General features: G+C 42.2%; 1 protein-coding gene across 14 annotated transcripts in view; it reads left to right on the top strand.

Moving 5' to 3' along the window:
* The window catches only part of TRAK2 (trafficking kinesin protein 2), a 72,751-nt gene that overhangs the window by 44,220 nt on the left and 14,745 nt on the right, over positions 1-13,786 (top strand). For 8 of the 14 annotated variants that reach the window (XM_043505590.1, XM_043505584.1, XM_043505591.1 and 5 more), the window contains 4 exons: positions 5,314-5,390; positions 6,224-6,340; positions 8,759-8,968; positions 13,124-13,202. In XM_043505590.1, coding sequence (XP_043361525.1) covers positions 5,314-5,390; positions 6,224-6,340; positions 8,759-8,968; positions 13,124-13,202 — 483 coding nt within the window. Of the gene's footprint in view, positions 1-1,053; positions 1,187-4,351; positions 4,406-5,313; positions 5,391-6,223; positions 6,341-8,758; positions 8,969-13,123; positions 13,203-13,786 lie in introns of those variants that run through there. The other 6 variants (XM_038422369.1, XM_038422368.1, XM_043505582.1 and 3 more) reach the window with 2 other exon arrangements.

Below are 13,786 nucleotides of genomic sequence, written 5' to 3'. Positions count from 1 at the left end.
TTGTGCAGGAACTACAGAAGTATTGCCCTCCTCTCCATCACAGGGAAGATCCTTGCCCAGATCCTACTAAATCACCTTCTCCCCCGGCCGAGGAACTCCTCCCTGAATCGCAACACTTTATTGTGCATTAGAAATCACACCCTTGGAGAACTCATTACAGTGCAGACAAGCCCTATGTAAATGTAATACCTTGTCCACTGTGAACATCACAGATAAATCTGAGACAAGGTATTATATACTGGGCAGAATTCTAAAACTTAATGCATCGGGGAATACTGGAGCTCAGACTGATTACCATTAGGACATAAATATCTGTGTCTGGACATAAACCAGAAGAGATGATGAGTCTGAAGGAGGTGATTAAAGGAGGAATGATGGTCTTTACATTGAACATATCCCTTTGAATTATTCCATCTAGTTTAATCAACTCATCCAGTGCAAAGTGATTCCTAGTAGAAACCAACCATACCTTGTCTAGTCACATATCAGAGGGAAAGAATCAAGCACACTGAAATGCAAACGTATAGTGCTTTCTGTATGTTGGTCCAATAAAAGATATTCCCTCACCCACCTTGTCTCTTCAGTATGTTAGAGCAGACTGAGGACAAGAGAGAGATTACAATCATCCTATCCTTGAGGGATGTTTTGTGTTACATGTATATTATGAAAGCAAAGTATGAGTATATCTTTGAAGTGTAATCTAGTTCTAGGGTGCCCTGCTACATAATAGCTAAGCATTTGCTATGTTTGATTTCCATAATTCTATACCAGCTCATTTCTGATAAGTTTGGGGTTAAAGCATTGTCTTGTGCTTGTAGGAAAGAAAATGTGATAGATACAGCTTCTGAAGCACATAATGCAGGCCAATTCCCAATGTCTGTATAGCGTTACACCCTAATCTAGGGAAAACCCTAGATTATTGCTGTTAAGCTCCTCCTTTTTATGGCCACGGCTGCCTGAAGGCATGTTTCTCTAATAAATCACTGAGTACACACTGAGGAGTGCATTTCAGTGAGCTGCAAGAGGACTCTGTGCTGCAACAGGAGATGCCATTTTAGTAATCCTCTGCTACAAAGCATCTTTTTTCATGTCTACTTTGTATATGTGAATGGAGAGAGCAATATGGCACTAGATAACAAGGACACTAATCAAAATGAAGAGTTGCTTACAACATTCGCTATCAAAGGTGAGTGTGAGAGAGAGAGAGGAAAGTGCAACAAACTGTGATCATGGTCCTAAAGTGTCTGGAAATATTGAGAATATGGAGCAAAGCACCAAAGCCATTCTCTCTCCATAAATTATCAGTTTCCAGGGTAATATATATTTGTGGGCAGGATGGCAATCCCAAGATGGCCTGGATATAGCAACCATGTACTGAATGCAATGCATCCGATGAAGTGAGCTGTAGCTCACGAAAGCTTATACTCTAATAAATTTGTTAGTCTCTAAGGTGCCACAAGTACTCCTTTTCTTTTTGCGAATACAGACTAACACGGCTGCTACTCTGAATCATGTACTGAATGTAAACCTTCACTAAGAAGGGTGAGTACTGATTAGGACACTGACCAGATCTGATTAAAATGAGGTATGATAGGAACATCTACCAAAACAGAGCTGCTTATGCTCTTTCACCTGCAATGACTGAAGTTTGTGTGTGGGTGGGCACATGAATCATCAAGACTAGTGAGTAAAATGAGGCTTTGGAGCAGGGGTAGTCGGTTATTTTTTGGCAAGGTCCAAATTTGTTGGTCAAGATATAGTCAAGGTCCAGACTCCAGAGAAAATAATAATAAGTAAATAAAAAGATTTTGTGGTCCATTCAAAAGCATCTGGCAGTCTGGATTTGGCCCGCAGTCTGCCTATTTACTTACCCCTGCTTTGGTGTCTCTTCTCCTTTCAGTAAATACAGGCGTCTCTTGTTAAAGTGGTAGAGTAAATCCCACCTGTTGAATACATATCTTGCTAAGAAGATGGTGAATATTTGGCATTTGATAAGGAAGCTTTACTGATTCTGTCTTGCTCAGAAACACAATTTGTAATTTACATTGCAATAAGTTCAGAGTTCCCAAAAAACCAATACAAAACAGAATAAAAGTATAAATAAAATAAAAGTAAATAATAAAAGAATAAAAGTACTGACTGCAGCAAATTATTCATCATTTCTATCAGGAAGTGAATAATTAGCTAATATTTTTCTCAAAGGTACTTTAAAGGCTTTTAAACAAGAGAGGTTAAATGAGAGCTCTGCTTTTCTCTGAACTTGCCTTTGAAAATATGCCTGGCATAATGTGTCCTAAGCCGGTATAGCGTGTCAGGGAAAAGAAAAATATCTTTGGGCTGCAAATTGTCTTTGCCCTGTTTTCCTGTTGGGGGTTGTTTTTTGTGGGGGGTCCCTTGTATAGGGATGTGCTACAGATATTATTGTATCTTAATGATTCCTAGTGATTTGTTGTGTGTAATGTACATGGTGGGTTGCAGACTAGATGTTTTTTTGTGTGTGTGTACATACATCAGAGGCATAGGAGCACTAGTGTATTTCATATGATCATAGGATCATTTGGAAACAATGATATATACATTGTTCAATCCATAAGTACGTATTCTGACAAAGTTCCTGCTCTACCTTGGTGGGTCCTGCACTTATGGGCGTATTTGCTCACCTTGGAGCTTCATGGCAACCCTCAGCTTGGCCGTTTTTCTGAACTCACAGTCCAGGTCAGCTCCTCCTGTGTCTGACCAAGAGTTGGGAGGATTTGGGAGGAACCCAGGCCCTCCCTCTACTCCAGGTTCCAGCCCAGGGCCCTGTGGAATGCAGCTGTCTAGAGTGCCTCCTGGAATAGCTGTGCGACAGCTACAACTCCCTGGGCTATTTCCCCATGGCCTCCTCCTAACACCATCTTTATCCTCACCACCTCCTGGTGTCTGATAATGCTTGTACACCTCAGTCCTCCAACAGTCCACATTCTCACTCTCAGCTCCTAGTGCCTCTTGCTCCCAGCTCCTCACACACACACACACCACAAACTGAAGTGAGTTCCTTTTTAAAACCAAGGTGCCCTGGTTAGCCTGCCTTAATTGATTCTAGCAGCTTCTTGATTGGGTGCAGGTGTTCTAATCAGCCTGTCTTAATTGTCTCCAGAAGGTTCCTGATTGTTTTGGAACCTTCCTGTTACCTTACCCAGGGAAAAGGGACCTACTTAGCCTGGTGCTAATATATCTGCCTTCTATTACTCTCCCATAGCCATCTGGCCCGACCCTGTCACAGTATGTAAATAAATCTGTACGTAAATAAAGAAATGTATAACTTTGAAAACATAACTCATGCTAGCTGACATGCTTATGGAAGCCTAGTTATATTTGAACTAGAAGTCGTGGAGGTATAAAGAGACAAGCAAGGAGGAATAAAGCACATAATAAGATCACAGGAAGATACATCTGCTATATATCCAGTATTGAGAGAACTAAGACTAGAACGAACACACACACACACACGAAACTGAAAGAGCAGTAGGGGAGGGGGTAAATGCCTGCTGAGCTACTTGGGTGAAAAATGTTTGATTTAGGGGATTGGTTTGTTTCACTTTTTAGGAAAGTGTTTTAGAAAACAATTCAGTGCAACTTTGTTCTTCTCTTTGCTATTCTTTCCTTTTCTCCTCTCTTTTGCAACTCACTGCATAATTACTTCTTCCAGACTGAATACCAGATCTGCTTTACTCCAACCCTGTGTCACAATTAAGTATGAGGCCCAGAATGGACATAGTCTATATTCTATATGTGTGTATTTTGATTTATTAAAAAAGTATTAGTTTAAAGCCCCTTACATAATGCAAGTCAAGCAATGGCCAACTTCCATGAGGAAAGGGGATATGACTGCTAATAGAAAAAAAATACCATTTGCAAGGAGTAGTTTCAGCACAGGTTCACAGACACATATGTCTGATGGCTCATGTTGATGTTTCATGGCTCTGATAAACTTTTATTGCTACTTTAATTGTTTTGTGACTTGCTTTATGACTTCGGATAATGAAAGCTATAAATGGAAAAGTTCTGGTGGGTTGAGGCCACTGCCTTTACCCATTCCCTCCAAGTGCAGGGCATAGTTCCTCTGGTGGTGGTTGTATCACATAAGCTGATACTTTAAAAACATAATTCATTACTGTTTGTAAAGAGCTGTAGGATCCTTTGGAAGGTTTTTAGAAGTGTGAAGTTATGATTTTATATATAAAATACATGCATTAACAATAGTAACTGAAAAACAAATTCACACTTATCTATTTTGTTAACTTCTAATTCTTTTGCTCTCTACCTCTCTCTTGCCCTTTTTTCTGTCTTTCATTTTCTGCTATCCTAGCTCTTGTTGAACTTCCCCCCTCCTCTTTGGCTGGATCTCAGAAATTTGCACAAGGTAATTCAGGTTCCTTTTCCATTTTCATATTTTTCTTGTAAGGACAGGAGATAGCAGATGCTGGTATTTCATGTTTTTGATGTTCTGTTTTGATCCTAGTTATCATTGATTCCTCCTTAGTCTTTAGTCTTAGTCTTCCTGACTCACCCCTGTACTTAAAGTATTTTGAAAGTGCAGTTTCACTTCTCAGTAATGCTTATTATTTGTAATAGTTTTCAACAGCATCTAAAAGCTCATTAAGACATTAGCTTTCCAAAGAAGACATGGTTACCATTCCAATGAGTTTGCACTAGCAGACAATCTGGAGGTGCAAATGATGTGTGTTTTCCTCTTATCCCATGTAATCTTAGGGCTTCATCCTGTAAACACACACATTATGGGACTTGCTTGAATTAGTCCCAGCAATCTTTGTGTGCCCTAAGGTTTTTCTGTCTTCCTGCTTGTAACTACCACAGAGTCACCTTGATTTCATTGTGTTTCAAGGGTAAAGCCCACAGACATTCTCAGCCACATGGGGTGTGCAAGACTGCCCCCTCCCACAATCAACTGCAGTACAAACCAGATCACTCAATAATTTGACTTCATCCAGAAAATTGATTTTCCCCCACTTACCTCAGTAAGGACCAAATTCTGAGAGGTTCTGGCAGAACTCCCTCAACTCCAGCTGACTTAACTGGGAGTTGCACCTCCCTGGATCAAGCTTCATATGTGTTGCCTCAAATGGGTTTCCTCAAATTTTCCAGTGCTTCCTAAGCTAAATATTCTTAGCCTGCTTGTTAATCCTCTCAAAGATCCCTAAGTTGCTTGCATACTGGTTAGGTAATCTATGCAAGTTTTACATCTACCCCCACTTGTATTCTTCTTGTATATAAACTACTGCAGTGAATGTTTCTGCGTTTGGTTTTCAGTTCTCGGCACAGACAGAGTGGAGCAGATGACAAAAACCTACAATGACATTGACATGGTCACACATCTGTTAGCTGAGGTACAGTCATCTCCACTTACTGTTTTATTAATTTGTAGTGAACTAATCATACATTTGGATACAAGCTTTCCTTCACCCACATGTCTGCATTGTTTCTCCAATGAGCATCCGTTGTCACTTAAAGGGAGAAAAGGAAATGCCTCTTGCCTTTCAGCTGTTAGACACGATAGCACAGGACACGTCAAACAGCGGGGCATGGGGCATGAGAGCGCCCAGTGAACTGCACCAGCTGAGAAACAAAATAACTTAGCAAAATCCTGCAAACCTAGAGGGAGCCCATGAGGATGAGGAGGAAGGTAGCAACTTGCTCTTTCCCTTCTCTTCTTTCTGCTACCTCTATTCTGTCTCCTTCATACCTCTCCCATTTCTAGAAGTATGCTCTACTCGGAGGGAAGCTGTGCTTCAAAGACTGTGGAGCAGGTGCTTACAGCTCTTTAAAATGATGCCTCAATAGTGACTGTAAAGTCCCCACATCAAACCACCCAGGACCACAATAAAAAAATTCCAGCACCCAAAATTAATTTTTTTTTTTACTGTGTCCCAGTTCTCTGATGTTGCAAAGGATTGTGGGAATGGATGAGTCATGTCAAGAAACCAGTGTGTATTCTAGATCCCAAATGGTTAAAGTTTGAGAAACACTGCACTGGCATGTATTGCTGCAGTAGTTCACTGTCAGTGCAGTTTGAAATGAGTTGGGGGCACATCCTATATTATTTGGCCTTTGTGAATGAGGCAGAAGTATATTAAATTAATTAGGCTGAATTTAAATTTAGGTTCAATTTAAATATAGTTTGATCAAAAATAAAGACTTTTTTCCTGGTATTTGTGAGCAGCGGGATCGGGACCTGGAGCTAGCAGCTCGTATTGGACAAGCCCTTCTGAAGCGGAACCATGTCCTGACAGAACAGAATGAAGTGCTAGAAGAACAACTGGGGCAAGCCTTTGACCAAGTGAGTGATTTTTAAAACAGAGAGATGAGGGATAAGTAGGGTAAAGGGTTTTTGTTTTTTTTATTGTGTAGAGGCAGGTAATTGCATTTACTCTACAGCCATAGGGGGATCCTTAAAAAAACAAACAAACAAAAAACGTATTTACCTAAACTGAAGTATTCCAGTCAAGTGCATCATTCCAATATCCAACTATGAAAATTCAGTACAGTGGTCATTAAGGGGAATGTGATATGTTGGTTTTGTAAATACAATACATCACACTTAGGATAGTTTTCAAGGAAGTTGAGCTGATCATAATGGTCCCCTCTGACCTTATTATTTCTGAATCCAAGAAACTCAGTGTATGTTTATAAACAATGAGTTCAATTTCCTACACCCTTGTGAAGTAGGAGGTATTATTCCCATTTTACAGATGACTAAACAGCCAAAGAGATGAAGTGACTTGCTCAGGATCGCAGAAGAAGTCTGTAGCATGAGACCTGGAATCTCTTCCAGATTCTGCCTCCATCTTATGCTTTAAACACAAGCACATCTTTCTTTCCGTGTTTATTCAGTCTTTTGTTACCTTTTTTTTCACTGTTGCTCAAATCCGTCTCATGTGCTACCATCTCAACAGAGGAACTAATGAAGGATAAAATTGTTACCAAAGTATGACACTTACCAGGGATACCCAGGGCTATGAGGCACCTTGCTGCCACCAGCCCTTAGTGTGAAGAGGCCTTGTTTGTGCCTCCTTGCGGCCAGCTCCCCAACTCCACTGGCCATCGGCAGCACCGGCACTCGCTTCTAGGCCTGGCAGGCCCCTGTGTTGCTCTACAGTTCATCATTTGATAGCATATGTCAAAATATACAAGGCAAATAACCTTAAATCAAACTCTAATAAGTTCTGAAGCAGCATTTTCTTTCTTTGCCTGTCTGTACCTTTTGATCATCATCAATGGGAAATATTTTTCTTGGTTCATCTGTGTGCGCTGAAATCATCGGTCAACACTTAAGTTACAAATAAAAATTGATCCTGCCAAGCCCACTTATAAAACAAAATAGTTACTCACATTCTAGAGCCTCAACTTAATTAACAAGATACTCCCATATCTTGTGGAATATTGCTCACCCAGAATCCTTGCAGCATTTACAGACAGGCTGACTGTGACCATCCTTTTATAAGACAAAGACGCTGTTAGCTTGCATCCTTGGTGATGAATTCTGTGTGTTTCTTCAGACCCGCAGATTCAACCCTAACAATTTCCTGTCTTTAGTCATAAACAGGACACCCCCTGCTGTTTTGTTTTCTCCTGTGAATTTCCTCTCAAAGATTTTGCAATCTTTTCTCCTGCCTGTAGCTCAGTATGAAAATAGACCTGCATTGTGAGGCACATGCAACCAGACAGGGAGATAAGTGTCTGTAAGCTCCAACCTGAAAGGAGCATGTCCGAAGTGTGTCACCTCCTGGTAACCTGCCTTAACTCTGAAACCTTAAGAACATAATTTTCAGCATAGATACATAACTCCTTAAATATTATCCATTCATATATGTATTTTAATGATTATGATGACCAATGGACTACGGGGTCTCCGTAGAGATCTCACATTCCATCTTTTAGTGAGCTACTATGCATATACCTCACCCATGGGATCTCTGTAAAATCCAGTGCACCCCCTGTGTCCACTGATAGTTGGCACTAAGAGGTTGTTGGGTCATGCAAAGGATTATAAACTGTATCAAAAACATTTTACCTTGTTGATGTGACCAGTGCATCCCAGGGCCAGATTTTTCAGTGAAATAGGCACAACTGCAAGCACAGATCAGCATACAGATACCAAATATGTGCTCACAACTGACCATATGTATGTTCAAAGACTTAGTTTGTGTATTCACATCATGTATTTGTACCCAAAGTTGGAAGTGCGAGGTTGCACACACCTAACTTCAAAGATATGACCGAGGGGCGCTGGAACAGGGGAGGCCGGGGGGCCAAGGGGCATGGCCCTCCCACTTTTTTTGAAAGTGGACGGGCCTGGTCTCCTGCCTCTCCTCTTCACCCTGAGGCCCCACAGCCCAGGCTGGAAGCTGGAGCCCATCCCAGGCTCTCCAGCCAGGCTCCAGCTTCTGGCTTTCATCATATTGGAGTTCATTATAGTTATGTTCCCTTGGCTTTTCTTACATAAATTCTTAGTTCCAGTCTCTTATGACGTCATAATTTCACTACCTCTATAGCAGCATAGTCTTCAAAGCTAGACAAAACCTGAATTTTGAGCATAAAAATAAATAAAAGTCTTGTCATAGCATTTGGGGTTGTTTTTACCTCAGTTTAAACTGGACCAAGTTTTGTTCCAAGAATTCAGAAGCTACATAATATACTATAATACTTTACAATGTTAGATATGTTTTTTGTAAACAAATTATCTTTTTAAACATAGGTTAACCAGCTGCAGCATGAACTGTCAAAGAAAGATGAGTTGCTTCGTATTGTTTCAATTGCTTCTGAGGAAAGTGAGACAGACTCCAGCAGCTCTACACCCCTTCGGTTCAATGACTCCTTCAACCTGTCTCATGGTCTTTTGCAGCTGGATGTCTTGCAGGACAAACTCAGGGAAATGGAGGAGGAAAACCTGGCTCTCCGATCAAAGGTACGTTTCATTTTTAGTATGTGCCATGTAAAGTTGCAGGACAGTGTTATAAAAATCCAGCTTCTATGCTCACTGGAGTGATTTTTCTACCTGGGGACTGTAAATACACCATCCCACCCCAGGTCTACATTCTTCACACTTGGCACTTTACTCTTAGTTGTCTTTAAAGTTCTGTAATATACAGTGTGCAGAGACAATGCTCAGTAACACGGTAGAAGCCAGATGCCCTCACTCCCTTCCTTCCTCTCCCCCCCCCCCACTATTGGCAGGCACAGGTCATCTCTGCCAGTGTGCAAGGTTGCTACATCCAACTGTTCCCAAATTCCCTGTGGTATGTGATATAATACAGATTCACCTTTAACTACCCACCCAAATTACATTGGCCTGCAGGACTTGCTGATTTGTATGATCCAATATTGTGTGATGGTGTGGTGTTCTGGTAATACCGTTGAGCTGACATCTGACTATGTAGTTACTGTTTGTCAGTCTGTATTCTAGATCAGGAAATTACAGTTTAAAGCCCCAGTAATGCACAGATTTGTGCACATGTTTCACTTTATGCACGTGAGTGATCTCATTGACTTAAATGGGAATACTCTTATCCTTAATTTTTTGCACATGTATACAATTTTTGCAGGATCAAAGCCCAATTTTTAAGATAAAATATAATGAACATGGGGTTAGTAGAACTAGAGGATGGGGATTCAAGAATAGGATCATGGAGTTGCTTAGGTTTGTGATGCTCAGTTAAGGGTTATATACTTTTGTTTTGGTGTGCTCCATTATCACTGGCGTGAGCGAAGGATCTTGTTTTACCCCTAGGGCTGTAGTTCCCAACAAGCTTGGGCCTTTGCACCCGAGAAAACCTAGTCAGGTCACAGAATTTAAGGCCTGGGGCGTGTGGGAACTGGATCTTCTTGCAGGCCTTATTTTTCTCCTTTATATGACTTCCCCTTCATGTACTTAAGCCCTTGTCAATCACCAATATTATCTACAAACCTCTCAACTATATCTCATTATGAAAGTTGTCATTAATTTCAGATTTAAAATTAGCTCTGTGCCATAGAAACCTATTGCTCTCCCGTAAATTAGTCGCATTAGAAATGTTGAATCATGAAACCAAAATTAACTCAATCCCACCTCTTTTAAAGAAGTCTCTTCTGCTGTCTGGGATTCCCTTCCTGTGGAATGTCTCACATTTTAAAAGTCCCTGTCAAACATCTGGGCTTTGGCAGATGGAGACTCTGTGATTCTTTGAATAGCTTAGGGAGACAAAGAACATTTACAGGATTTAAACCAACATCATATCTTTGGCAGTACATCGCATGATTTTTAAAATTCCAAGTTGCCCCAACCCCTCCATTTAAAATATTAGATCCTTTTAAGAAGCCTGTGTCAGTACAGGGCTGAAGTTGCATGTATTTTGGAACTGAAATCTTGGTCCCATGCTGTAAGCACCATAGTGGGGGGGAAAAAGTCTTCTCCTTTCTCCAGCCACCTTGTCCACTGCCTCTTGCCACCTCCTTTTCCCAGACTACTTTGCTTGACTAACAGTTGGAGGAAACAGAAGAGCCTTTTGTTGTTTGTGAAACAGCGATTTGTATTCCACCCGCACTGCTAGGGCATTCTCTTTATGATTGTTGCTCTGCTCCCTGCAGTATAAGTGTTATGGGTAGCCTGCCATTTCCAAGGTGTGCACCTCAGTGTGTTGCAGCAGCCCAGACAGTGGTGCCCAAATCACCAGTACAAATCCGAGGGCATAGGGTTTTCCAGCTTGACTTGTGGGGAACTTTTTTCTCATGGATCAGCAGGTTTGGCCTTCCAGGTGTCGTCCTCTGGAAGCCGTATTCAGTTTGCAGACTTGTTGGTCATGCTGTCCTCTCCTCTCACCCTGCTTCTCAGTCCTGCTGGCTGTGCCAGTGCTATGAGCCAACAGTGTGTTGGAATCTGCCACATTCCTCTTTTTTTAAGAGTAGGGTTTTGGTACGTTCCCAGACATGTTCCATTCTAGCAGACGTGGGTAGATTGATGAGAGAGTCACAGTCCTAGGCTGGGGGAAGCTGCAATTGCAAGGAAAAGTCTTGCTCTTTTCTATGTGGAAGCATGCCTAGTGAAGACAGAAACATCTTGGATTTTAGCTATGATTAGGGTTACAATACCTCCAGGTTTTCCTGGACATGACCTCTTTTTTTTTTTTATCCTCCGACCCGGTCTGCACTTAACGGTAGATCGGTGCAGCTGTAATTGATGCAGTGGGTGTCAACCCGCTAAATCGATTGTAAAGCAGTCTCCAGTCAACTCTGGTAATCCACCGCTCCAAGAAGAGTAAGGGAGGTCAATGGGAGAGCATCTCCCATTGCTGCAGCGTGGTGTAGACACCATGGTAAGTCGACCTAAGCTACGTCAACTTCAGTTACATTATTCACGTAACTGGAGTAGCATAACTTAGGTCGACTTACCACTGAAGTGTAGACAAGCCCTCTGTCTGGGCAGACTTTTCAAATCAAAGGAAATGTCTGGGGAAAACCGTCTCTGCGCCCTGCATCCACAGCTGCTGGATCCCGCCCAGCCTGGCCCACCAGGTAAGTAGAGCTGCTAAGTGCCTCTCTGACTGTCCCACCATGGGGTCTCAGAGCCCTGCTGGGAGGGGTGACAAGGCCAGACCCTGTCTCCCTGCCCTGGGGAGGGGAAGAGGCCTGCAGGGAGGCGCTGGCTGACGCTGCATCCCTGGCCTGCACCTGCCACCATGACAGGTAGTGCAACACTGCCCATGACCTCGAGTGTGAGGCCACAGGTACTCCTTCCAACACCCCCCCCCCCAAATACCCCATCCCGGTACACACACCCTTCCAGCACCCCCCAAATACTCCCTCTCCGTACATGCCTCCCCCTCTAGTTCCCCCACCTCCATCCCTGGCAGTGTCCTCTGTTTGGGAACTTGAAATGTGGTAACCCTAGCTGCGATGCTCTAGCAGGGGTGGTCAGCCTGCACCTGAGAAGGAGCCAGAATTTACCAATGTACATTGCCAAAGAGCCACAGTAATACCTCAGCAGCCCCCCATCAGCTCCCCTGCACCTGCCAGCAGCCCTGCTGATCAGCACCTCTCCCTCTTTCCCCATGCCTCCTGCATGCCTCTTGGGGGAGGGGAAGGAGCAAGTGCATGGCAGGCTCAGGGAAGGGGGCAGGAAGGAGCGGAGGGGCCTTGCAGGAAGGGGTGAAGTAAGGGCAGGGCCTGTGGTAGAGTTAGGGGTTGAGCAATGAGCACACCCCCACACTCCCACCCCTGGCAAATTAGAAAGTTGACGCCTGTAGTTCCAGCCCCAGAGTTGGTGCCTATACAAGGAGCCGCACATTAACTTCTGAAGAGCCGCATGCAGCTCTGGATCCACAGTTTGGCCACCGCTGCTCTAGCAAGTTACAGCTAAGAGTGTGTGAACTGTGATTTTTTTCAAAGGTTTGTATCTTGGTCAAATATGGTCTGACTTTCACAGGGATGGCAAAAGGCCACCACCACCCACTGCTACATTTCAAGCCCCTAGTCCTAAGCATGGGGGCACTAAAGCTTCTTAAAGAAAAGATCCCGAGAATATTTTTAACTGGAACAAAATAATGTATTTTCCCTAACCTCCTTCTCGGAAATGGCTGGACTATTTTTGCTAAATTTTTCTATTAAATAAATAAATTAAATAAATAAATAATCAGCTTGAGGCAGACACTTGGCATTGAAATTTTCAGCCCAAACACTTAAAATTTGGCCAAGTTATAAGCAACTAGAAATGGTCTTATAATGGGGGAAGTGTCAGGCAACTATAGTAATAAATGGCGCAACTAACCCAGCCTATAATAGGTTAAATTTTTGCCCTGCCATTTTGCCTGGGCCCTTTTAACTGAGGCTTTTCTATCTTTTTATTCTTATGTAATTTCACCTTTGTCTATTGTAAGTATCCTCAGGCATATTGAGCTCCTTGTTAGTTGGCCTGATTTCATGAGACATGCCAAGATCTATTTATAGTTCATGTGATTGTTATGTGGAAGTGCTTTTATCTGCAGTTCCTTTCTCTGAAATAGAAATTACTTGTAATTTCTGTGAGTAAAATGTTTTCTGATGGAAGTATAATTTTTAAGTTGATGTTGTCTCTCTAATTTTCTTGAAGGCTTGTCATCTAAAGACAGAAACCATTACATACGAAGTGAAAGAGCAGGAGCTGGTCAGTGACTGTGTCAGAGAGCTCCGTGAGTATCAAGTTTGTATCTCATAGTAGAAACAGGGAAAAGGTGTTTGATCACCTGGTGCTTAGAATATTTTGGCTATTCCCAGGTTCAGATACAAGTTTCAGAAATCTCCATGAACAGTGTTTCGAGTCTAACTACTTGACCAGTTCAGAATGATGATTCTGTGTACAAGCACTTATTTCTTTCAGCTTCGCTATGGCACTGAGCTTTGGTTTGGAGACCAAAGTGTAGCTGTGCAAAAGATAAAAATAGATATTTGCCAAAAATTGAATGCCTCTTGCAGACCTGAACTCTTAAAAAAGAAAACTAAGCTTAGTGCTCATGAGAGCTGCCAGACAGATTTTTCAGTCTCCTCAGATATCAATGTACAGGACACATCTGTGATTCTGAATAGTAAATGACACCTGTTTTTGGGAGTATTAAACTGATCAATATACATGCTCTTAGATATACCCATTCTAAATGTTCATAGCTCCATGAACACACATGAACTCCCTCTGATATAAATGCATAGTAGAGTACTAAAATCAGCTGCATTTGCAGTAAAATCTCTACAAGAATGCTTGCATTCCTTTGCACTTACT

Source organism: Dermochelys coriacea, chromosome 11, assembly GCF_009764565.3.
Source record: "Dermochelys coriacea isolate rDerCor1 chromosome 11, rDerCor1.pri.v4, whole genome shotgun sequence".
In the NCBI taxonomy this organism is placed as follows: Eukaryota; Metazoa; Chordata; order Testudines; family Dermochelyidae; genus Dermochelys; species Dermochelys coriacea.
This window is presented reverse-complemented; position numbering and strand designations above follow the sequence as displayed.